Here is a 23,871-nt window from a genome sequence, read left to right as displayed (position 1 = left end):
CACCAAATGGAACTCTTATTTTAGGGACAAAAAAGCACACTAGCACATTATCAGCACCAGAATCGCTCCCGCGAGCAAAAGTTGGGCCATAATTCTGACAGTACGTAGTTAAGCCCTTCTGAATATACAGCTTTTAAACTGACGCGCGCACCGGATGTTTTGCCATTCGCTTCGCCCCATTGCCGCCACTTGATGTCCGAATGCGAAGTAATGTACAGCGCAGTGAGTAAGAGGTTCGTATTTGTAATATCTATGAACCAACGAGCGAGAGTTCACTGCGTGTTTCCAAACTGTAGCTGGTGCCAGAGACCTCTGTGCTTTGAACAGTTTCATGTTGCGCTTCACAAATCCAACGTAAGTTAATGAAAGAAATGAGTGTTTAGTTCGGGAAGGAGTTTAGCGCTATTTAATTATTAACATCGCTGTTGTGCGATGGAAAGCTGACACAGTTAAAGTGAAGGATTTATGTTACCCTTCAATGTGACTGGAATGATGAAATTGTAAATCGTCTATATGGGACCCTTGCCAGTTGGGTCTCATTCAAGAGATTGAAAAGGTCCAAAGAAGAGCGGCAAAATTCGTGACTGGTACATTTAGCCATCGCGGGAGCGTCACAAATCTCATAGACAGTTTGAACTGGGATAAACTTGCAGAGCTTGTTTTCTTTTCGTATTGGCCCACAGGGAATGTGATGCTTCAAGGTAAAGTTCAAAACCACGCATGTTTCGAAAAGTTTGCAGTGAAAAATGTAGTCGCTCAACAGTTTACATTTATTGCGTTTTAAGCAAACCATTACTGCATGCGAAATGTAGCTAACATATCGAAATTGTTTTTAACTGACGGACGGGGGTGCTCACTAAATTCCGAAATCCGATCTTCGCCGAGGGTGTAGAGCATATATTACTACCACCAACTTTCAAATCGCACAATGATCATTCAAAGATAAGGGAAATTAGAGCTCGTACTGAAGCTTTCAGACAGTCGATTTTCCCTCGTGCGATCCGCGAGTGGATCAGAGGAAGGGGGGGGGGGGGGGGAATATGGCGCGAATTGTGCCCTCCGCCACACACCGCTTGGTGGCTAGCGGAGTATATGTAGACGTAGAAAGTCATTAACTCCACTTCATAATAATTCTTGAGTTGATTTTTATTCATGTTTATTCATTTATATTTTGAGACACACTATCGGACGTTATTGACATATTACGTACGGTACTCTTTTCGCGTAACACAACGAAGCAACACGTTCGGTAGGTATATTCTTCCCCTCCATATTCCTCCCTTGCTTTCAACATCCTGCGAACAGGAGAGCTCCGGTTGTCATTCTGTTGCGCAGTACTTTGCGTTCGGACATCAGGCTGCTGCAATGGGGCGCAGTGAGTGAGAAATAACAGGAGCGCGCCAGTCTAAAAATGGCTCAAATGGCTCTGAGCACTATGGGACTTAACACCTGAGGTCATCAGTCCCCTAGAACATATGACTACTTAAACCTGACTAACCTAAGGACATCACACACATCCATGCCCGAGGTAGGATTCGAATCTGCGACCGTAGCAGTCACGTCGTTCCGGATTGAAGCGCCTAGAACCGCTCTACTACCGCGGCCGGCGCCAAAGTCTAAAATCTGTGCATTCAGAAAATAATAACTGCTTACTATCAGAATTATGGCCCCAATTCCCGCGCAGAGCGGACTGCTGGTACTGATATCCTGGAAGTTTGCTTTTTTCTCATTAAAATACGAGCTCAAGTTCAGATGTTTGCTTGGTAGACGTGTAGTGCGATATTTGTCTCTGAAACACGCCCAGTGTGTTGTCTAGACTAGTGATCAGATATTAATTGTGATGTCTTATTCCGTTGCTAGACCAAAAATTTTAACTCTGTCGTTCCACACTCGAAAAGAGCAGCTATGTAATCGAAGACATGTTGCGCAACGTTTGTAAGTAAACTGTTTAGGTTTCTATGTTGGTAACGCCACGTAGCGCTCTGTATGAAAATCGCTGGCAGCGCTGTGTGCAGTCTGTGGCTGGTTGGACTCATTGTTGGAATATTCGCTTGTGTAGCGTTCGGCAGTTGGATGTGAACAGCCCGTAGCGTTGGGCTGTTTGAGGTGAGCCGCCAGCAGTGGTGGATGTGTGGAGAGAGATGGCGGAGTTTTGAGAGCGGATGATCTGGACGTGTGTCCATCGGAGACAGTAAATTTGTAAGACTGGATGTCATGAACTGCTATATATATTATGACTATTAGGGTAAATACATTGTTTGTTCTATATTAAAATCCTTCATTTGCTAACTATACCTATCAGTAGTTAGTGCCTTCAGTAGTTTGAATCTTTTATTTAGTTGGCAGTAGTGGCGCTCGCTGTATTGCAGTAGTTCGAGTAACGAAGATTTTTGTTAGGTAAGTGATTTGTGAAAGGTATAGGTTAATGTTGGTCAGGGCCATTCTTTTGTAGGGATTTTTGAAAGTCAGATTGCGTTGCGCTAAAAATATTGTGTGTCGATCAGAATAAGTAAAGAGAAAACAGTCCCAGTACGTTTAGTTTGGCTGAACTCTGTGAAAATCAAATAACGTAAGAGTTTTTACAGCACTGTCATTCTTAATTTTCAAACGGGAAGTTTCACGCGGCAATAACCGCGCTTATAGCATGTAGGTGGCAACCTCGCTGCGGGTGATCTCCCATTTATCTGACGTATTTTCTCGAGAATGGAAAGAGGTATGACTCTCCATCCACAGTTAAAAACAATTTCGATATGTTAGCTACATTTCGCATGCAGTAATGGTTTGCTTAAAACGCAATAAATGTAAACTGTTGAGCGACTACATTTTTCACTGCAAACTTTTCGAAACATGCGTGGTTTTGAACTTTACCTTGAAGCATCACATTCCCTGTGGGCCAATACGAAAAGAAAACAAGTTCATTATCAAGCTGCAATGTGTGACTATAAGAGGCCTACTCTCTTACATAATAGTTTCCTCAAAATCGAATGAGAGAGATTGCGTAGTGGAGAAAACGGACAAATCCCAAAGCAGTGATTTTTATTTTTTCACGCGAAATGTAAAAGTGTTACTGAGAAACTTTCTTTCTTTCACTGATGCCACGTCCCGCGCTGACGCAAGGTCGGCATTGTTAGAAACGGATTTGGTAACGTTAGTGGAAAGGGGTGGCCGGATACCCTTTCTGCCGCCACCCCATACCCCCCTGGAAGGAAGTGTACCACTGCTGTTTGCATCTAATGTAAGTCATGGAATAGTGCGAAAGTGTTCAGATGTCTGCAAGTCGTGTAACTGAGGCGGAACGTGTGGACCAGCCTGGTATTCACCTAGCGGGATGTGGAAAACCGCCTAAAAACCACATCCCAGCTGGCCGGCACACCGACCGACGTCGGTAATCCGCGGGGCGCATTCGATCCGGGGCCGTGCGCCTACCCGAGTCCAGGAAGCAGCGCATTAGCGCTCTCGGCTAACCTGGCGGGTCTTAGAAGTGTTACTTAGAAATTAACTACTGGATATAGTTTTGCTTCATCTATATAAAACAATTTCTTTTAGGCAAATGGGATGACTGGGTTTAGTGCGATACGAGTTGCATGGAGTGACCGGCACCTCAGTCGCTGAGGGTACCCAGAGGTAGGGGGAATACTGGCACACCTCCCCCCTCCCCCCCCCCCCCCCCCAAGTCCACTCTATTTACTTCTTATGCTCTGTGGCGCCGTATGCTCAGCCTGTGTGCCGCCGACACGGCAAGGTGCGCGCTGCTTCTAGGAAGCCATCCAGTGTTGGGTTGCTGCGCATTCTGCACGTGTCGGCCGCTTTCCGATCCCGCTGCGCCTTTCCCCTGGCCTTGGACCAGAGCTTCGGCTCAGTGCAGCTACGAGAAGCTTCCGCCCGGCGTTTTCTCCGCGCTCTCCTCTCCAGTGGTGAATCAGACGCCGTCAGCGCCCACTGACTCACCGGCCTTCCTGCATCTACCGCAGTTTCGCATTGACCGCCGCCTGCGTCTCACTCTTTAAAGACGTTGCGTCAGTCAAATACCCCGAGAGCTCATCAGCCCTCGTCCTTTGATCCTTACGTCTCGGGCTCCATTCACAGTGGTACCAACTCTGATCGCCAGAGATCGCCCGGTAACGTCATCTGACAACCTGGTTCAAATGGCTCTGAGCACTATGGGACTTAACATCTGACTGAAACAGAATAGAATCGTTTAGTTTTTACCTCACAGAAAATTTCATTTTACCCGTCAGACATCTGTGCTAGACTGACAAAAAAACACAATACAAGAGTCTGGATGGCAATTCACCTGATCTTGTGCCGTCAGGTTTTCACACTGTCCGCTCTCTATCGAACAACTTCCACGGAACTTCCTTTCCGGATGAAAATGCACTCCGAACCTGGCTCCACGAGCTCTTCGTCTGGAAACGACGTGATTTATACAGTTGCGGAGTCGAAAAGGTACTACCCTAGCGTTGGCAGACTTGTAAACAGTGAAGGAGAATGTGTACCTGGCTGCTGATTATTTCGATATAGGGGAATGCATTATTGATGACCAAAGTCTCTATTATGTGTAATTATTGCATTTATTAAACTTATGGAAAAACATACGGACTTATGTACAAACCCATTATAAAAATGTACTTTTTGTGGCTCAGAACTAAAAAGAGTTTGTATAAATACGCATCTGTCGGGATTAGACCTAATGCGAACATTGCAGCTGTAAATCGACAAACGCAGAACATATTCGCGCAAAGGAGGCAGCAGACGTTGTCGGGACGGCTTTTAGCAGCAACAAGTACTGCGTCGATGAGCGACTGCGCACAGGTCCCCCGTTTGACACACAACAGACACTCTGCGGCCAGACGAGTGTGCTCAATGACTCTCGCCATGGAGGGGACTCTAAGGAGGAGGGGGGAGGGGGGAAGGGAGAAAAAGCTGGAGCTGTCTGTGTACGGACCACCACTGCCAAGAGCCACTTCATATGGCCGGCGCATTCCCCTTGACGGTCGAAATTAAACAAGCTCTAACCAGTACTGCGGCCTTTTCCCCACACAGTCTGTCCCCGGCTTCCAATTAGTCTCCTGGACAATCCAGTCCACACACACACACAAAATCGCAGCTCTTGGCAGCCCTTATGCTCTTCTGTTTCCAGTACAGCTCACGTATCTTTTTAGAGGTGCCATTGTGTCCGCTTACTCGACATTCACTTTTGTACTGTTTGTGTATTCACTGACATTACGGACCAGGGCATAGCAAGTGCCACCCTCTTTAGCCTACGTACGGTGCTTCAGCCTTTCACGCTGAGCTGATCTAATATAATCAGGGTTCAGAAGGAATTTTTCATTCTGCAGCTGAGTGCGCGGTGATATGAAAGTTCCTGGCAGATTAAAACTGTATCCAGAATGAGATTTTCACTCTGCAGCGGAGTGTGCGCTGATATGAAACTTCCTGGCGGATTAAAACTGTGTGCCGGACCGAGACTCGAACTCGGGACTTTTGCCTTTCGCCGGCAAGTGCTCTACCATCTGAGCTACCCAAGCACGACTCACGACACGTCCTCACAGCTTTGCAGAAGAGCTTCTGTGGAGTTTCGAAGGTAGGAGACGAGGTACTGGCAGAATTGAAGCTGTGAGGACGGGTCGTGAGTCATGCTTGGGTAGCTCAGTTGGTAGAGCACTTGCCCGCAAAAGGCAAAGGTCCCGAGTTCGAGTCTCGGTCCGGCACACAGTTTTAATCTGCCAGGAAGTTTCGATAAAACTGTTTGTTTGGAAGATAGGAGGTGAACTACTGGCGGAACCAAAACTGTGAGGACAGGTCGCGAGTCGTGCTTGGTAGCTCAGTCGATGGAGCACTTGCCCGCGAAACGCAGACGTCCATCTTGGCTCGGCACGCAGTTTTCATCTGCCAGGAAGTTTCATCATCAGGATTACTTCACAGAGTAAGTTTTTATAGACAAGGGTCCTGTATCTTGCGATACAGTGCTAAATATGTTTTAGAAGAAATTTTCCATTTTAACTTTTTAGCTAGCCATGTAAGCTACCAGACTGAAAATGACAAAAAGAATAAATAAATTACTAGATGACGTAAGATACAACACACAGAACATTGGGTAACAAGAAGCAACACAAACAAACAAAAAATTCATAAGGAATGACTACATCTGTTTTCACATGGATATCAAAATAGTGGACATTGCGAGTGTAAAACGTAACGGATGTACGGGACACTTGAATGAAACTTATGAGATGCACAATCCGAGGGATCAGGTAAGGAATAAAGACGTCAGACCTGAGTTCGGAAATTATACAATAACGAATTAATGAAGCAAAAGAGGGAAAAAACCAGAAGGTATCTATAGGATGCCACAGGGTAGGCTAACAAAATAGCTATTGAATTCCAAACTACAAGGGAAATGAGACTCCGGAAGACTATGGGCCGGCCGCCGTGGCCGAGCGATTCGAGGCGCTTCAGTCTGGAACCGCGCGACCGCTACGGTCGCAGGTTCGAATCCTGCCCCGGGCATGGATGTGTGTGATGTCCTTAGATTAGTTAGGTTTAAGTTCTAGGGGACTGATGACCTCAGGTGTTAAGTCCCATAGTGCTCAGAGCCATTTTGTGAACAGTTTCACAATTACTGCCCGTCTAGTTGTCCAGTGTAACACACTAAATCTCTAAACACACTTCCACACCACAAAGAAAATCTGATCTTCTCTAACAGCAAACACAAACCTATTTGACGTACCGTGAGCATTGTGCTGCTTGCAGTGCGATACGTAAATGGAGGGCTTTAGCTGAAGAGCGAAACCTATTACCGCCCCTCCTGTTCCTCCCACACCTGTCAGTACCCTTGCAGCACGACAGCTACAACTTTAAAAAGAGTTTTTTCTTGGTAATCAGTAACATAACCAAAACAGTTTCGTTCTGCTCTCCGCGACGACTACCGTGACTTTCCCTTGTTAGCCGTTTCGGAAATACCTTCTACTCTTGGCCTGAAATCCAACGATCACGTCTTTTTGCACGTCAGATAAATCGCTCTGTTTCTTCATTACGTCTGCACTGTTTTCCGCATCGCCGATATGCCATACACCGGGTGATCAAAAAGTCAGTATAAATTTGAAAACTGAATAAATCACGGAATAATGTAGATAGAGAGGTACAAATTGCCACACATTCTTGGAATGACATGGGGTTTTATTAGAACCCAAAAAATACAAACGTTCAAAAAATGTCCGACAGATGGCGCTTCATCTGGTCAGAATAGCAATAATTAGCATAACAAACTAAGATGATGTTCTTTACAGGAAACGCTCAATACGTCCACCATCATTCCTCAGCAATGACTGTAGTCGAGGAATAATTTTGTGAACAGCACTGTAAAGCATGTCCGCAGTTACGGTGAGGCATTGGCGTCGGATCTTGTCTTTCAGCATCCCTAGAGATGTCGGTCGATCACGATACACTTGCGACTTCAGGTAACCCCAAAGCCAATAATCGCACGGACTGAGTTCTGGGGACCTGGGAGGCAAAGCATAGCGAAAGTGGCGGCTGAGCACACGATCATCACCAAACGACCCGCGCAAGAGATCTTTCACGCGTCTAGCAATACGTTTTTTTGGTTCTAATAAAACCCCATGTCATTCCAAGCATGTGTGTCAATTTTTACCTCTCTATCTACATTATTCTGTGGTTTATTAAGTTTTCGAATTTACACTGACTTTTTGATCACCCGGTATAATCTCCACTGCTGCTACATCTGTAGTGCCTTGCCGTGTAGTAAAGGAACGGCAACCAGAACGCTGGAAGTGTGATGGATGATAGCCGACAGTCAACTGGGCGTTTACCACCCCTACGGAACAGTGGGGTGGACTCGCCCAGTCGCTGAGGACGAAAACGCTTTTCTGCGCACGGGCCACCACCAGATGAAGCAGTTTAGTTAACGTGTCACCGGTTTTTATTCAGCAACAGTCAAAGTTAATGGTGAAATTAATACATATGAGCGTTTGGTACCACCTAAGGAGCGCAACACTAGAGGTGTAGTGAGTCAGCACAGGAATTCCGCTGGCGGGGAACGGCAGACTTTTCCTGTCGTCGCTTCCAATAGAGATCGCCAACTCAGATACGTCAGGACAGCCCGCCAGCTTTCTTCCGAAGACTTTCCACTGTAGCTGAAGATTCCGCCGCTGAATCCCACCCAAATTTACAATACTACCTTAGCCGCCCGGATCGACGAGAGCAAATGTGGCTAAATTCCGTCAACCTACTTCCTTTACAATAGGCCTATATTCAGATTCATTCCAGGACTAAAGGGAACATCAAATGCAGACATCACATATACTCTCCTACGAAGCGAGGTGGCGCAGTGGTTAACTCTCCCGACTCGCATCTGGACGGACGACGGTTCGTATCTTCGTCCAGTCACTCAGATTTAGGTTTTCCACGGTTTCCCCGAATCGCTTACGGCAACCCTCGGGATCGTTCCTTTCAATCAGAATACTACAAGTTTTCTTTACGAAAATTCGAACTTCTGCTCCGTGTCTAGTGGCCTGGTCGTGTACTCTTTTTTTTTTCTATCCTTCCCAGTCACCCGTTATACGAGGGTGAAAAGTGTAACCGTATTATCGTAGTGACAATTTCACAACTACACTACTGCCCATTAAAATTGCTACACCAAGAAGAAAAGCAGATGATAAACGAGTATTCATTGGACAAATATATTATACTAGAACTGACATGTGATTATATTTTCACGCAATCTGGGTGCATAGATCCTGAGAAATCAGTACCCAGAACAACCACTTCTGACCGTAATAACGGCCTTAATACGCCGGGGCATTGAGTCAAACAGAGCTTGGATGGCGTGTACAGTACGATACCACAGTTCATCAAGAGTAGTGACTGGCGTATTGTGACGAGCCAGTTGTTCGGCCACCATTGACCAGACGTTTTCAATTGGTGAGAGATCTGGAGAATGTGCTGGCCAGGGCAGCAGTCGAACATTTTCTGTATCCAGAAAGGCCCGTACAGGACCTGCAATATGCGGTCGTGCATTATCCTGCTGAAATTTAGGGTTTCGCAGGGACCGAATGAAGGGTAGAGCTACGGGTCGTAACACGTCAACATTGGTTACAGGTCTCGGTCACCTCTTGTTCGCACTGATGGCACTTTGAACAGTGGACTTTACATTTCAGATGTGTTACGACCCGTGACTCTACCCTTCATTCGATCCCTGCGAAACCATACATTTCAGCCGGATAATGCACAACCGCATGTTGCAGGTCCTGTACGGGCCTTTCTGGATACAGAAAATGTTCGACTGCTGCCCTGGTCAGCACATTCTCCAGATCTCTCACCAATTGAAAACGTCTGGTCAATGGTGGCCGAACAACTGGCTCGTCACAATACGCCAGCCACTACTCTTGATGAACTGTGCTATCGTACTGTACACGCCATCCAAGTTCTGTTTGACTTAATGCCCAGGCGTAATAAGGCCGTTATTACGGCCAGAGGTGGTTGTTCTTGGTACTGATTTCTCAGGATTTATCACCCAAATTGCGTGAAAATGTAATCACATGTCAGTTTTAGTATAATATATTTGTCCAATGAATACCCGTTTATCATCTGCATTTCTTCTTGGTGTAGCAATTTTAATGGTCAATAGTGGAATTTCAAGCAAAGCCGCTTAAGCGTCACGACGTCTAGATACTAGAGGAATGTCCATTAAATTACACTGAAGAGCCATATAAACTGGTGTACCTGCTTAATATCGTGTAGGGCCCCCGCGAGCACGCAGAAGTGCCGCAACACTAAGCGGCATGTACTCGACTAATGTCTGACATAGTGCTGAAGCGAACTGACACCATGAATCCTGCAGGGCTGTCAATAAATCAATAAGAGGACCAGGAGGTGGATAACTCTTCTGAACAGCACGCTGCAGGGCATTCCCGATATGCTCAATAATGATCACTTCTGGGGAGTTTGGTGACCAGTGGGAGTATTAAAAACTCAGAAGAGTGTCCCTGGAGTCACTCTGTAGCAATTATGGACGTGTGGGGTGGCGCATTGTCCTGCTGGAATTGCCCAAGTCCATCGGAAAGCACAATGGACATGAATGGATGCAGGTGATCAGACAGGATGCTTACGTACGTGTCACCTGTCAAAGAGTCGTATCAGGGATCACATATTACTCCAACTGCAGACGCCCCATACTATTACAGAGCCTCCACCAGCTTGAACACATCCCTGCTGATATGTCCGCGCCGCTATGGTTGGCCCGCTATATGGCGCTGCCATAGGTCAAACGGATATCAACTGCGTTTTTTTTAAACAGAAACCCCCATTTTTTATTACATATTCTTGTAGTACGTAAAGAAATATGAATGTTTTAGTTGGAGCATTTTTTTCGCTTTGTGATACATGGCGCTGTAATAGTCAAAAACGTACAAGTACGTGGTATCACGTAACATTCCGCCAGAGAGGACGGTATTTGCTTCGTGATACATTACCCGTGTTAAAATGGTCCGTTTACCAATTACGGAAAAGGTCGATATCGTGTTGATGTATGGCTATTGCGATCAAAATGCCCAACGGGCGTGTTCTATGTATGTTGCTCGGTATCCTGGACGACATCATCCAAGTGTCCGGACCGTTCGCCGGATAGTTACGTTATTTAAGGAAGCAGGAAGTGTTCAGCCACATGTGAAACGTCAACAACGACCTGCAACAAATGATGATGGCCAAGTAGGTGTTTTAGCTGCTGTCACGGCTAATCCGCACATCAGAAGCAGACAAATTGCGCGGGAATCGGGAATCTCAAAAACGTCGGTGTTAAGAATGCTACATCAACATCGATTGCACCCGTACCATATTTTTATCCAGTAGGAATTGCATGGCGACGACTCTGAACGTCGTGTACAGTTCTGCCACTGGCCACAAGAGAAATTACTGGACGATGACAGATTTTTTGCACGCGTTCTATTTAGCGACGAAGCGTCATTCACCAACAGCGGTAACGTAAACCGGCGTAATATGCACTACTGGGCAACGGAAAATCCACGATGGCTGCGGCAAGGGGAACATCACCGACCTTGGCGGGGTAATGTATGGTGCGGCATTATGGGAGGAAGGATAATTGGCTCCCATTTTATCGATGGCAATCTAAATGGTGCAATGTATGCTGATTTCCTACGTAATGTTCTACAAGATGTTTCACTGCATGACAGCATGGCGATGTAATTCCAACATGATGGATGTCAGGCACATAGCTCGCGTGCGGTTAAAGCGGTCATGACTGGTGGATTGGTCGTCGAAGCACCATGGCCCGCACGTTCACCGGATCTGACGCCCCCTTATTTCTTTCTGTGGGGAAAGTTGCCATCGTGATTCACCGACAACGCCTGACAACATGCGTCAGCTCATTGTCAATGCATGTGCGAACATTACGGAAGGCGAACTACTCGCTGTTGAGAGGAATGTCGTTACACGTATTGCCAAATGCATTCAGGTTGACGGACATCATTTTGAGCATTTATTGCTTTAATGTGGTATTTACAGGTAATCACGCAGTAACAGCATGCGTTCTCAGGAATGATAAGTTCACAAAGGTACATGTATCACATTGGAACAACCGAAATAAAATGTTCAAACGTACCTACGTTCTGTATTTTAACATAAAAAACCTACCTGTTACCAACTGTTCGTCTGAAATTGTGAGCCATATGATTGTGACTATTACAGCGCCATCTGCCACAAAGCGAAAAAAGTGGTCCAACTAAAACATTCACATTTCTTTTCGTACTACACGAATATGTAATAAAAAATGGAGGTTCCTATTTTAAAAAACGCAGTTGTTATACGTTTGACCTATGGCAACGCCATCTAGCGGGCCAACCATAGCGTCATCTGGTTTCCCCCTTCAAGCTAGACAAGTTTCGTTCTTTGTAGTTTTTTCGTTTGACGCTCATGTCGTAAGATATTTGGCCCGGTCACGATCAATGGACAACCTATACTCCCGAAGCTAGTAATTGCGTTAATCTTGGCAAATAAATTGGTTTTGAGAAAAAGACTACAGTACAAGTTTTCTTTTCTCCCTCTCTTTCGAGCAGAATTATGAATGCGGATGTTGTCGGAGGGCAGCTTGCCCACGACCTGTGTTCGTCGAGACAATGGCTGGGCGCATATCGTGGCGGCGCTTCGCAGAGCGGCCAGGATTAGCAGCGATGGGATGCGATTGTGCAACGGCCGATTCGCCATGCCCCACGTGTCGTGTTGCATTGTGTTCGCGGCTGGCCGCTTCCCGAGGCGCGCCGGAAGCCGAACCTTTGCTGCTGCGCGACGCGATAAAACACTGGCCTAGAGAACAGCGGGCAATTCTACCGAGTTATAGCACCTTGCTTCGCGCCAGGTACCCACGCTTGTTACTACGCATTACCTTTTAAAAGGGGGCGGGGGCTCCTTCAAGGCGAGTCGGCTACGAACGCCGGTCTGTGAAGGATCTGAAGACTAAACTACGCGAAATTGACTTTTGCCACAAGACATTCATAAGGTCCGACAAAAACATTACATTTTTAATCATAAAACGATATTTTGTGACAATGTTTTTTTCTCCAAACCCGATATTTAAAGTAAAAAAAAAAAAATATGTAGCCCAAAGATTTCTGAATGCCAATGTATATTCTTAATTTGTGTGTATTTATCGCCGGTAGTTGCTTTACAATATCTGAGAGTATGTTTCTTCCGTCGTTACAACTACAAGAAAATGCGCGTTTCGCATTATTGAAGTAAAGCATCGTCACAGATCTGTAGTGGAAGATATTTACGAAAATATTTACAATTTAATTTGTTTTCTATATCGAAAAACAATTCGTTAACAAATTGTTGGTTTTTACGTACTGTAATCTCTACTATTTTACGCCCACATCAGGGCCGGCCGCTGTGGCCGAGCGGTTCTAGGCGCTTCAGTCCGGAACCACGCGACTGCTACGGTCGCAGGTTCGAATCCTGCCTCGGGCATGGATGTGTGTGATACCCTTAGGCTAGTTAGGTTTTAAGTAGTTCTAAGTTCTAGGGGACTGATGACCTCAGACGTTAAGTCCCATAGTGCTCAGAGCCATTTGAACCATTTTGAACCCACGTCAGGAAATGCCATCTACTAGCACATTTTGGTTCCTTTCTTTGTTAGGCACTTCGTTAGGCCAGAATTGTCAGTGCCTAACTAAGAAAGGAAGCAAAAACGCTCTAGGAGACGGCATTTCCTGCTGTAGGCGAAAAAGCAAGCAGAAATTACCGTAAGTAAAAATCAACAATTTGCTAACGAACTGTTTTTCGATCTAGAAAACAAATCAAATTGTAAATATCTTTCATTACAGATCATTGATGATGCTTTACTTCAGTAAATCGAAACGCGTCTGGTGCGAAAAACACGCACATCCCAGTAGTTGTAGAGACAGGACAAAAATACCCGCAGAAAGACAATGCATAATTAAAAAGTCGAGGCTGAGAGCTACCCATCGTCTACGTTGTTTTTTTAAACTAATGTTCTCTATCGTGCCGTGCTAGAAGCAACATACAATTTCCTTGCACTCTGTGCTTATTAAATATTAAAAACTGATTATTCAGCTCTGTTTCAATTCTTAAGATCGGATGACGTACACAACTTGAAATGACATGTTCTGGATTAAATGTGTTATTTATACTTACACAGGCTGTTTTCAAAAGCTTTACTTCTGTTCTTTCGTTAATAATTCTCTTAATAGAGAAAATGTCTATCTCTGTCAATAACGAAGTCCGATTATATTAATTCCTACATCATTTCAGTGTAATTTATTAAACGTGTCAGACATGTCCGACAGAACAGACACCACTCAGATACGTACACATAAATAATTATTCTCGCCGCGCTTGCTCATTTATAGTAGTGGAGGTTGTGCTTTTGTGTATTCTTAATACTGTATGTATGTACGTAATTGTTTTGTTCCGTGACGCTTCGCTAATATTACATACCGAGACGGACATTGTTAATGTGTGTTCTACCACCCCGCGGTCTGAGGCGCCAAGTCTCTGATTGCGCGGCCCCTCCCGCCGGAGGTTCGAGTCCCCCCTCGGGCGTGTGTGTGTGTGTGTGTGTGTGTGTGTGTGTGTGTGTGTGTGTGTTTGTGTTTGTGTTGTTCTTAGTTTAAGTTACTTTAAGTAGAGTGTAAATCTAGGGATCGATGACCTCAGCAGTTTGATCCGGTAGGAATTTTCTCTCTCTCTCTCTCTCTCTTTCACTCACACACACACACACACACACACACACACACATTTGTGTGTTCTACCACAAAAGAGGCTAAACATCTAAAAGCGGAAAATGATATACAAGTTTCACAATACCCGGACACCGTGCGTAAATGAAGCAGTTTTTATTAAAATTGCTTTATTTAACATTCAGAGTCACTTCTATTGAATGGCAAAATTAGTGTTTCTATTAAATTCTTGTGTATCTTGATCGAGTCAAATTTGATATTACTACTGACGTTTCGGCTGTTGATGCTGACGATAGCATTTGTCGGGGCGACTACTTGTGTTGTGGATACTGCTTCTCTTATAAATACATGAACAGAGAAAATAATTTTCATTCAAAAACCTCTTTCAACAGCAAGAAAGTTCCATCTGTTGGTGGAGAAAAATAGTTGTTCATGTCGTTATCTTTTACTTAAGAAGAAAGGGAATAGAACCTAATGGGTACAGTAAAAACGTGCTGCGCATACTACCCGACCACGATATTACTGCACTTGGCCTTCCGTGGCCGTTATTAGACACACATGGCGACCTTACAGTCATCAAGTATAGTGGTGACTAAGGAAACCACATCACACTGTGAAATATTCACGACAGTTTTGTACATAATATTATCAAGTGTTTCAGCGTGTACTCGTGTAGTATCACAATAAAAACTCACAATAAGCCGACCGAAGCGTTCTCACTCCCAGGTGCAATAATTTTGTGATCGACAAATAAACTTGCAAGTATTGTTTGATGTGTTTATATTTATATACACTAAGGATGAAAGTAACTGACCATGCCAGTTCTTGTACTCTAGTATGTGTCACATACAACAATTTCACAGGTACTACAGTACAAAAGCTGCCACGACCAGGTCTCGAAACCGGGACCTTTTGTACGAAAAAACTGACGCTCTACTGACTTGCCCACGCGAGCTCTACACGACAGGCTCTTACAGTTAGCTTTTCCTGTGCTCCGTAGGCCAGGTTCTACTTATTACTGATTACGCACGTTTTCCAGGATGATAGCACAAAATATATGAGAGTTTTGGTTGATATTCTGTCGGTACACATATGACTAACATCTGGAGGTTTGGGTGTAAGCGACGTGATGTTATACAGGGTGTTTATAAATGAATATCGGGGTTTTAATGTGTGGTGTCACCGCCAGACACCACACTTGCTAGGTGGTAGCCTTTAAATCGGCCGCGGTCCATTAGTATACGCCGGACCCGCGTGTCGCCACTGTCAGTGATTGCAGACCGAGCGCCGCCACACGGCAGGTCTAGAGAGACTTACTAGCACTCGCCCCAGTTGTACAGCCGACTTAGCCAGAGATGGATCCCTGGCAACTACGCTCTCATTTGCCGAGACGATTGTTAGCATAGCCTTCAGCTGCGTCATTTGCTACGACCTAGCAAGGCGCCATAGCATTTGATATTATTTTATATTGTGGTTATAACATGTACCGTCAAGAGAGATGTTCTACAATTGTGGATTAAAGTTAAGTATTACATCAACCACGTACTTTATTTGCTACTATTAATTCCTATAACTGTTCCAGACCTCACGCCAATCTGCGTGAGCTTAACGCGTGCCTTTCGGCTTCCTCTCATTTTGACTTGGCTGTCTTGCCAAGTCACAACATAATGCTTTATAATATTTATTATATTAAACTAACAGTTATAAACGATATGTCGAATGAAAGAGCAATTCAGTTTTACCAAGAAGCTTATAAATGTTCAATGTGAGCACCATTTGTCACATGGCACACATCAAGTCTACAGCAGAGTTCTTCCCAAATGTTGACAAGGATGCCTTCAGTGATTGTAGTAACAGCTGCTTCAATCCGGTTTCATAATTCAGGGAGGTCTGCTGGTAGCGGAGGCACGTACACACGATCCTTGATGAAGCCACAAAGGAAAAAATCGCATAGCGTTATGTCAGGTGAACGTGGAGGCCATGCAAAGTAAGCCGTCATTGGGCCCCTTGCGCCCTATCCAGCGCTTGGGTACAGTGAAGTTCAACCAATCGCATACTTCGGTATGCCAGTGAGGTGGCGCACCATCTTGCTGGAAAATGAAGTTCCCTGGCTCATCTTCTTCCAACTGAGGGAGGAGCCATTGCTGTAGTGTATCAAGGTAAGAAGTGCCAGTTACAGTAGGTTCACCAAAAAAGAAAGGCCAATAAGCTTTCCGCTGGGATACGGCACAAAAAACAGTCGCATTAGGGGAATCTCGTTGCATTTGTACCACCTCATGAGGATTTTCTGAGCTCCAGATGCGCACATTGTGAGTGGTAACATGTCCACTAAGGTGAAAGATCGATCATCACTGAAGACAACATGATCCACAAAATCTTCATCGTCATGAAACAACATTTCGTTTTTGAAGTTGGCACGTAATCCATGGTCTGCCGCCTTAGAGCCTGCAATAACTGTAAATGGTAAGGACGTAGCTGTATGTGTTTTCTTAAAGCTTTCCAAACTGTCGACATGGTGACTTGTAATTCACGACTAGCCTTCCAGACTGATTTCTTTGAGCTACAAGTGAACAACTCTCTCACTTGCTCAACAGTCTCTTCACTAACTCTTGGTTGTCCTGTGCTCTTCCCTTTACAGAGGCAACCGGTAGCTTCAAATTGATGATGCCATCTATGAGTGTTGTTATCACTTGGAGGATCACAACCGAACTTCAGCCGGAACGCACGTTGCACAGTAACTACAGATTCGGTCTTTGCAAACTACAAATCACAGAACGCTTTCTGTTCACTAGTCGCAATCTTCGCTACTACCGCTGTCTAGCGGATTGCGGCGGAAACATTGCGCTCTGCGCATGCGCACTAGTGCCAAACGCAACTGTTCGAGTTGATCTTTCATTTGACATATCATTTATAACTGTAAGTTTAATGTAGTGAACATTATAAAGCGTTAAAACCCCGATATTCATCTATAAACACCCTGTATTATGTCTGAAGTTCCGTCTAGTCGGAACACACCGCCATATGACGGCAAAGTTCATTTGTCTTCTGTGACGATTCGTCATTGTCTTTTACGGATTGACCACGATACGGAGTTTACACACTTCTGGAACGGACGCACCGTCGCCGGAAACCGCGTCGGCTGCCTCCGTCCGTCAGTTTGAGGGAGGCTGGCGTGACGTAATTAAGACTGGACGGTCCGTGGCGTGGAAAGGAGGAGCGTCGGCGGAACGCCGCACTTCCGGAAACGCACACAAAACTGGCGAGCGCCGGCTACGGGGTCAACGCCGCCGCACGTCTACACAGCGTTCTCTCACTCTTGATACATTCCCTTCATGCCCTCGGGACATGGCACAAGTGAACCCTTGGCCCCAGACTCCTCCAATGGATGCAGCAAGTTACAAATGAAATCCGTAAGTAGACAGCAATGTACATATAGCGTCATCAAAGCCCTGAGCAAGGAAGAAAAAAGGAATCACTACATTGAACATTATATCCAATGAACAATGGGTAAATCATTAGCCAGATTTATGGTGTACATAGAAGGTGGAAGATAACACTAGAGAATGTATGTACTATGAAACAGTAGATTCAGTTACTATGGAGGAACTGAAAGTCTTTGGAAGGCATGAGGAATAGGAATGTTAGCGGAATTGATGGAATAAATGCAAAACTAATTCAATATGGAGGCTTATCGCTAGATAAAAGACTTTTACAAATAATAAATGAATGTTGGAGGCACTGCAAGAGCCCAGAGCTTTGGTGTAGACCAGAAGTAATCTCAGTTTTCAAGCAAGGGAAACGCAATGACTAAAACCCATAGTAGCATCAGTCTTCTCAACAGTGACTTCAAACTATAAGCAGAGATCATCATATATACAGAAGCTAATATTTCTGCGGAACAAAATGGATTTAGGTCGGGTCGTCATGCAGAGACAATGTGTTTGTAATCAAGTACATTACAAAAAAACGTAGAAATTTAATATAAACGGTGGGGCAAATGAAAGTGGCCCAGGCGAATGGATACTACTGGACGTGAAGCCGGCCGATGTGGCCGAGCGGTTCTAGGCGCTTCAGTCTTCGGACTTCCGAAAGCACAGATACCATCTTAACTATATATATATATATATATATATATATATATATATATATATATATATATATATATATAAGGCTCACCGGTCACTTGACCATCTTCTTCTTCTTCTGTGCGAACTCTTACGGGAATCGGCAACGCGCCGCGAGTAATGAGTATAATGGGCGGGGGCACCACGAATGTAGTGCGGGACAATATGTTGAGAATGTGGGTTTCGCGGGAGGCGTGCCAGAGATAAATCCCTGTAGTCGCGCTATCCTCCGTGTCCTCGGTGGCTCAGATGGATAGAGCGTCTGCCATGTAAGCAAGTCTGAACGTGGATATGAGTATCACGCTAATGTAATGAAAAGGCTTCACAGAAATTTACGCATTGTAATGAATACAGGCGGAAAGCGATTAGAAGAAACACTCACTGACGAAGGTGTTTAATATTCACATTGACTTTATTCTGCGTATAAATGTAAAGTAAACAGAGGAATTAAGATAACGAATGAGGAATACATAAACATGCCTCTGTTTGCACACGATTTCGTTATTATGGAAAAGAATGAAATTGACGTGTAAAGATGAGTATAGTAGCTGAAGCGAAATAGTCAAGAAGTACAACTTTAATATTTGTGATAGTAAAACCAAAATAATGAAATTCCAAGGAAAGTATCCAGTCAGATCAAAAATTAATCAAAAGTTTTCAATAACATTAATCGCGTTTGGGCGTTGAACTGAGTCGGCGACACCAGATGAAAATTTGTGCTGGACCGCGACTCGAACCCGGGTCTCCTGCGTAACGACAGCGTCGTCTTAACTGCGTAGGTCATCCGAACACGCTTCCCATCCGACCGAAATTTTCGACCAGTTAAACGTTACTAGCGTAACGTCACCGACTCATCAACGCCTCTGTCGCCATTTCGGATTCCTGTAAGAGATCGGGCTCGGTTTGCATCCGTACTGCAAGAATGGATCTTCGGTCGTCGCACCTTATTGGTAGATATATCACAAACTGTTTTGGATCATTCAGCTTACTTAGGCTGGGGCGTTAGTTTTAATTTTGAATCTCATATTGAAAATAAAATGCATTAAATTCAGTCTGTGGTACCATTAGCAGAACATTAGGTCATAAAGTACAAAACGACCCTTGAAATGAAGTGATGGCGGTTCCTATGTCATCCTATGAAAGCGAAAAGCTGAGTTACTAAAAAAATGAAAAACAGAATATTTAAAAAAATCAGATCGCAGAGATGAGTTTCATAAGGAAAACGAAGCACTGCGCATGAACAGACGTGATTAGAAATAAAGATATTGGAACAGAATTTAACATTTTCAAAGTGAATGAAAAAATTCAAAAGTATCATGAAAACTGGAGATAACAGCTCATGAGAGTGCCAAGTCACAGAATACCCGGGACGATGCTGAACTACAAGACGAATGGGAAAAGATACACTGGAAGACTTTGAGAAAGATAGGAATTATTTAGTCAATGAGTTCAGAACAGAGAGCCTAATATTTGAAAAGAGAGACGATGATGGTGATGAAATCCGTAAGCTGGATTTGTGGTGTATGTTGAATGGGGGCCTCAGAATTTATTTTTTATTGACCTCTAGTTTGGAAAACGCCTCAAATAGGAAGCTTCGCTAGAACAGTGGTTGCCAGCCTTTCTTATACCATTACCACTGAGTGCAATTGGACATTAATTAGTACCTCCCACCCTGCCCTGCTGATTGTTGCATCCCTCCCACATTATCACCAACTTCGGCACATAAGTAAACAGCAGAATGAAAGACTTTTCTTGGAATACTTTTTTAAAATGATGAAAGTTGAATGATATATAGTTAGTTTGTGTGTGTGTGTGTGTGTGTGTGTGTGTGTGTGTGTGTGTGTGTGTGTGAATGAATGACGAAGGGATTCGTGGTGCTTCTCAAGTGCTACTCGCAACTCCTCAGATAAGAACGCTGACTATCCACAGTGAGGGCAGACACTTCTTACAAAACATGCTTCCCCTGCATTACTCCTCTCCATTGTGGCATTTGCTTGACCTGCACACTACAATCCCATTTAAAATCAACCAAGTTAAAATGTGTGCACTATGCTTACTGTTCATAAATCACTTGATTGCTGCACTCCTTACTACTGAACTGGCAGAAATGGGAAGACTTCAGGCTGTTAATGCTTTGTGTCTGACCACAGCCACTAATAGTAATGAAGATAGTACTGTGTACAGCACTATAGTATCCCTTTATGTAGTAACTGCTGTGTCTTAATGTCAATTAATATATTTTTCTGTTTCGAAGAGATTAATGGTGCAATTTCTGGACTACTATGGGTACTATCTATAACTTGGAGAAGATATTTTCTTCAGATATTTAGCATTTGTTACGCGTATGTCTCACTTTTTATCATCAGCGAAGTACGGGAGAAAGCACAGCTCAAGTATGCAGTGGAAGGACAATGTGAGGAACCTGTAACCTTCATCGCATTTATGCAACTAACTGAGAAGAATAATTATTGATAACTTATACAAACAATGTCAAAGACTTAGAAATCTGTGATAACAGAAATGATATTTTGAAAATACTTCGGTTTCGTGACTCAAACATAATCGAATCATTTAGCTTGTAGCCCTCAGAAAATTTCATTTTACCTCTCAGGGGGTAATTATCCCCAGGTTGAGAACCACTGTTTTAGAGCGTGTATCACATCGACAGAAAGTGCAAAATGGCTAAGCAGGGATGGCTGGAGGACAAATGTAAGGATGTGGAGGCATATCTCACTAAGGGTAAGATAGATACTCCCTACAGAAAAATTAAAGAGACCTTTGGAAGAAAGAGAACCACTTGCATCAATATCAAGAGCTCAGATAGAAACCCAGTTCTAAGCAACGAAGGGAGAGCAGAAATGTGGAAGGAGTATGCAGAGGGTCTATACAAGGGCGATGTACTTGAGGACAATATTATGCAAATGGAAGAGGATGTAGATGAAGATGAAATGGGAGATACGATACTGCGAGAAGAGTTTGACAGAGCACTGAAAGACCTGAGTCGAAACAAGGCCCCCGTAGTAGACAACATTCCATTGGAACTACTGACGGCCTTGGGAGAGCCAGTCCTGACAATACTCTACCATCTGGTGAGCAAGATGTATGAAACAGGCGAAATACCCTTAGACTTCAAGAAGAATATAATAATTCCAATCCCAAAGAAAGCAGGTGTTGACAGATGTGAAAATTACCGAACTAGGCACGGCTGCAAAACACTAACGCGAATTCTTTACAGACGAATGGAAAAACTAGTAGAAGCCGACCTCGGGGAAGATCAGTTTGGATTCCGTAGAAATGTTGGAACTCGTGAGGCAAAACTGTCCTTACGACTTATGTTAGCAGATAGACTAAGAAAAGGCAAACCTACGTTTCTAGCATTTGTAGACTTAGAGGAAGCCTTTGGCAATGTTGCTGGAATATTCTCTTTCAAATTCTGAAGGTGGCAGGAGTAAAATACAGGGAGCGAAAGGCTATTTACAATTTTGTACAGAAACCAGATGGCAGTTGTAAGAGTCGAGGGGCATGAAAGGGAAGCAGTGGTTGGGAAGGGAGTGAGACAGGGTTGTAGCCTCTCCCCGATGTTATTCAATCTGTATATTGAGCAAGCAGTAAAGGAAACAAAAGAAAAATTCGGAGTAGGTATTAAAATCCATGGAGAAGAAATAAAAACTTTGAGGTTCGCCGATGACATCCTAATTCTGTCAGAGACAGCAAAGGACTTGGAAGAGCAGTTGAACGGAATGGACAGTGTCTTGAAAGGAGGATATAAGATGAACATCAACAAAAGCAGAACGAGGATGATGGAATGCAGTCGAATTAAGTCGGATGATGCTGAGGGAATTAAATTAGGAAACGAGACACTTAAAGTGTTAAAGGAGTTTTGCTATTTTGGGACCAAAATAACTGATGATGGCCGAAGTAGAGAGGATATAAAATGTAGACTGGCAATGGCAAGGAAAGCGTTTCTGAAGAAGAGACATTTGTTAATATCGAGCATAGATTTAAGTGTCAGGAAGTCGTTTCTGAAAGTATTTGTATGGAGTGCAGCCATGTATGAAAGTGAAACATGGAGGATAAATGGTTTGGACAAGAAGAGAATAGAAGCTTTCGAAATGTGGTGCTACAGAAGAATGCTGAAGATTGGATGGGTAGATCACATAAATAATGAGGAGGTATTGAATAGAACTGGGGAGAAGAGAAATTTGTGGCACAACTTGACTAGAAGAAGGGATCGGCTGGTAGGACATGTTCTGAGGCATCAAGGGATCACCAATTTAGTATTGGAGGGCAGCATGGAGGGTAAAAATCGCAGAGGGGTACCTAGAGACGAATACACTAAGCAGATTCAGAAGGATGTAGGTTGCAGTAGGTACTGGGAGGTGAAGAAGCTTGCACAGGATAGAATAGCATGGAGAGCTGCATCAAACCAGTCTCTGGACTGATGAACACAACAACAACAAGAACAACAACACATCGACTAGTGGTAGTAAGAGATAGATGGAGAGAGCCGGTACTGACCGACGAGGAAGCAGAGCATGCCGCGTCCCCAGGCGTCGCTCATCTGCGTGGCGGCGAGCAGCACGTCTCCGACGAGCAGGCAGGCGACGTAGCAGGTCTGGCAGCGCCAGTGCAGCGCGTGGCTGGCGGCGGGCAGCAGGGAGCCGGCGCACAGCGTCGCCGTCAGAAACAGCGCCGACACGCACAGCCCGGCCGGGTACAGCGAGAAGCGCACGTCCCCTCCAGACACGTGCGACACCACGCGCGACCGACGCGCTGACACCGTCTCCGGGCACGCCAGCACCTGCAAAAAAATAAACAAACACCCCGCACTCTATACTCACACCCATGTGGATGCTGAGCAATGTCCGTCTCCGGGCACGCCAGCACCTGCAAAAAAATAAATAAATATGTAAATAAACACCCCGCACTCCATACTCACACCCATGTGGATGCTGAGCAATGTCAGACGCACTTCATAGTTGGACACGACCAATTACATTAAAAATACAGCGTATTTCAAAAATGACTTTACAACTTCGAAAATTCATATAAATTAATTCATAATACCTACAGAGGCGATTGTAGTGTCAATTTGTAGGGAAATACTTCAAGTTTTGCCTCGCATAGTTCGGTAGTGCCGAATCGCACCGTCAGGAGCGCTAGCGGCAGTTGCGTTAAAGATGGCTGCCTTCACTGAACCCGAACGTGCTAGGTGTGTGCTTTAGTTTGAAGAATCGAAGTCGGCGACAACAGTTCAGCCACCTACAGAGACGATTTTCAATTTGCAGGGAAATATCAAGTTTCGTCTCGCGTAGTTCGGTAGTGCCGAATCGCACCGTAAGGAGCGCTAGCGGCAATTGCGTTAAACATGGCTGCCTTCACTGAACCATTGTTAGCAAAGTGGTTATCTCCAAGCGTGAACGTGCATCGTTTTCCTTTCAGTTCTTGCTCTAAGGGGGATAAGCAGGCTGCTAGCTTGTTGAAGTACAATATGTAATAATAAATCAATACTTCAATAT

The 23,871-nt window shown here is 44.4% G+C and overlaps 1 protein-coding gene and 1 non-coding gene across 2 annotated transcripts in view; one reads left to right on the top strand and one right to left on the bottom strand.

The window, feature by feature from the left end:
• Positions 1 to 23,871, bottom strand: part of LOC124788484 (probable G-protein coupled receptor Mth-like 1) — a 539,206-nt gene that overhangs the window by 430,173 nt on the left and 85,162 nt on the right. The window contains exon 2 of the mRNA XM_047255788.1: positions 22,871 to 23,153. Coding sequence (XP_047111744.1) covers positions 22,871 to 23,153 — 283 coding nt within the window. The remainder of the gene's footprint in view (positions 1 to 22,870; positions 23,154 to 23,871) is intronic.
• Trnal-caa lies at positions 5,638 to 5,712 on the top strand. The gene has a single exon. It is a non-coding gene; the product is annotated as a tRNA-Leu (tRNA).

This window comes from Schistocerca piceifrons, chromosome 1 (genome assembly GCF_021461385.2).
Source record: "Schistocerca piceifrons isolate TAMUIC-IGC-003096 chromosome 1, iqSchPice1.1, whole genome shotgun sequence".
In the NCBI taxonomy this organism is placed as follows: Eukaryota; Metazoa; Arthropoda; class Insecta; order Orthoptera; family Acrididae; genus Schistocerca; species Schistocerca piceifrons.
This window is presented reverse-complemented; position numbering and strand designations above follow the sequence as displayed.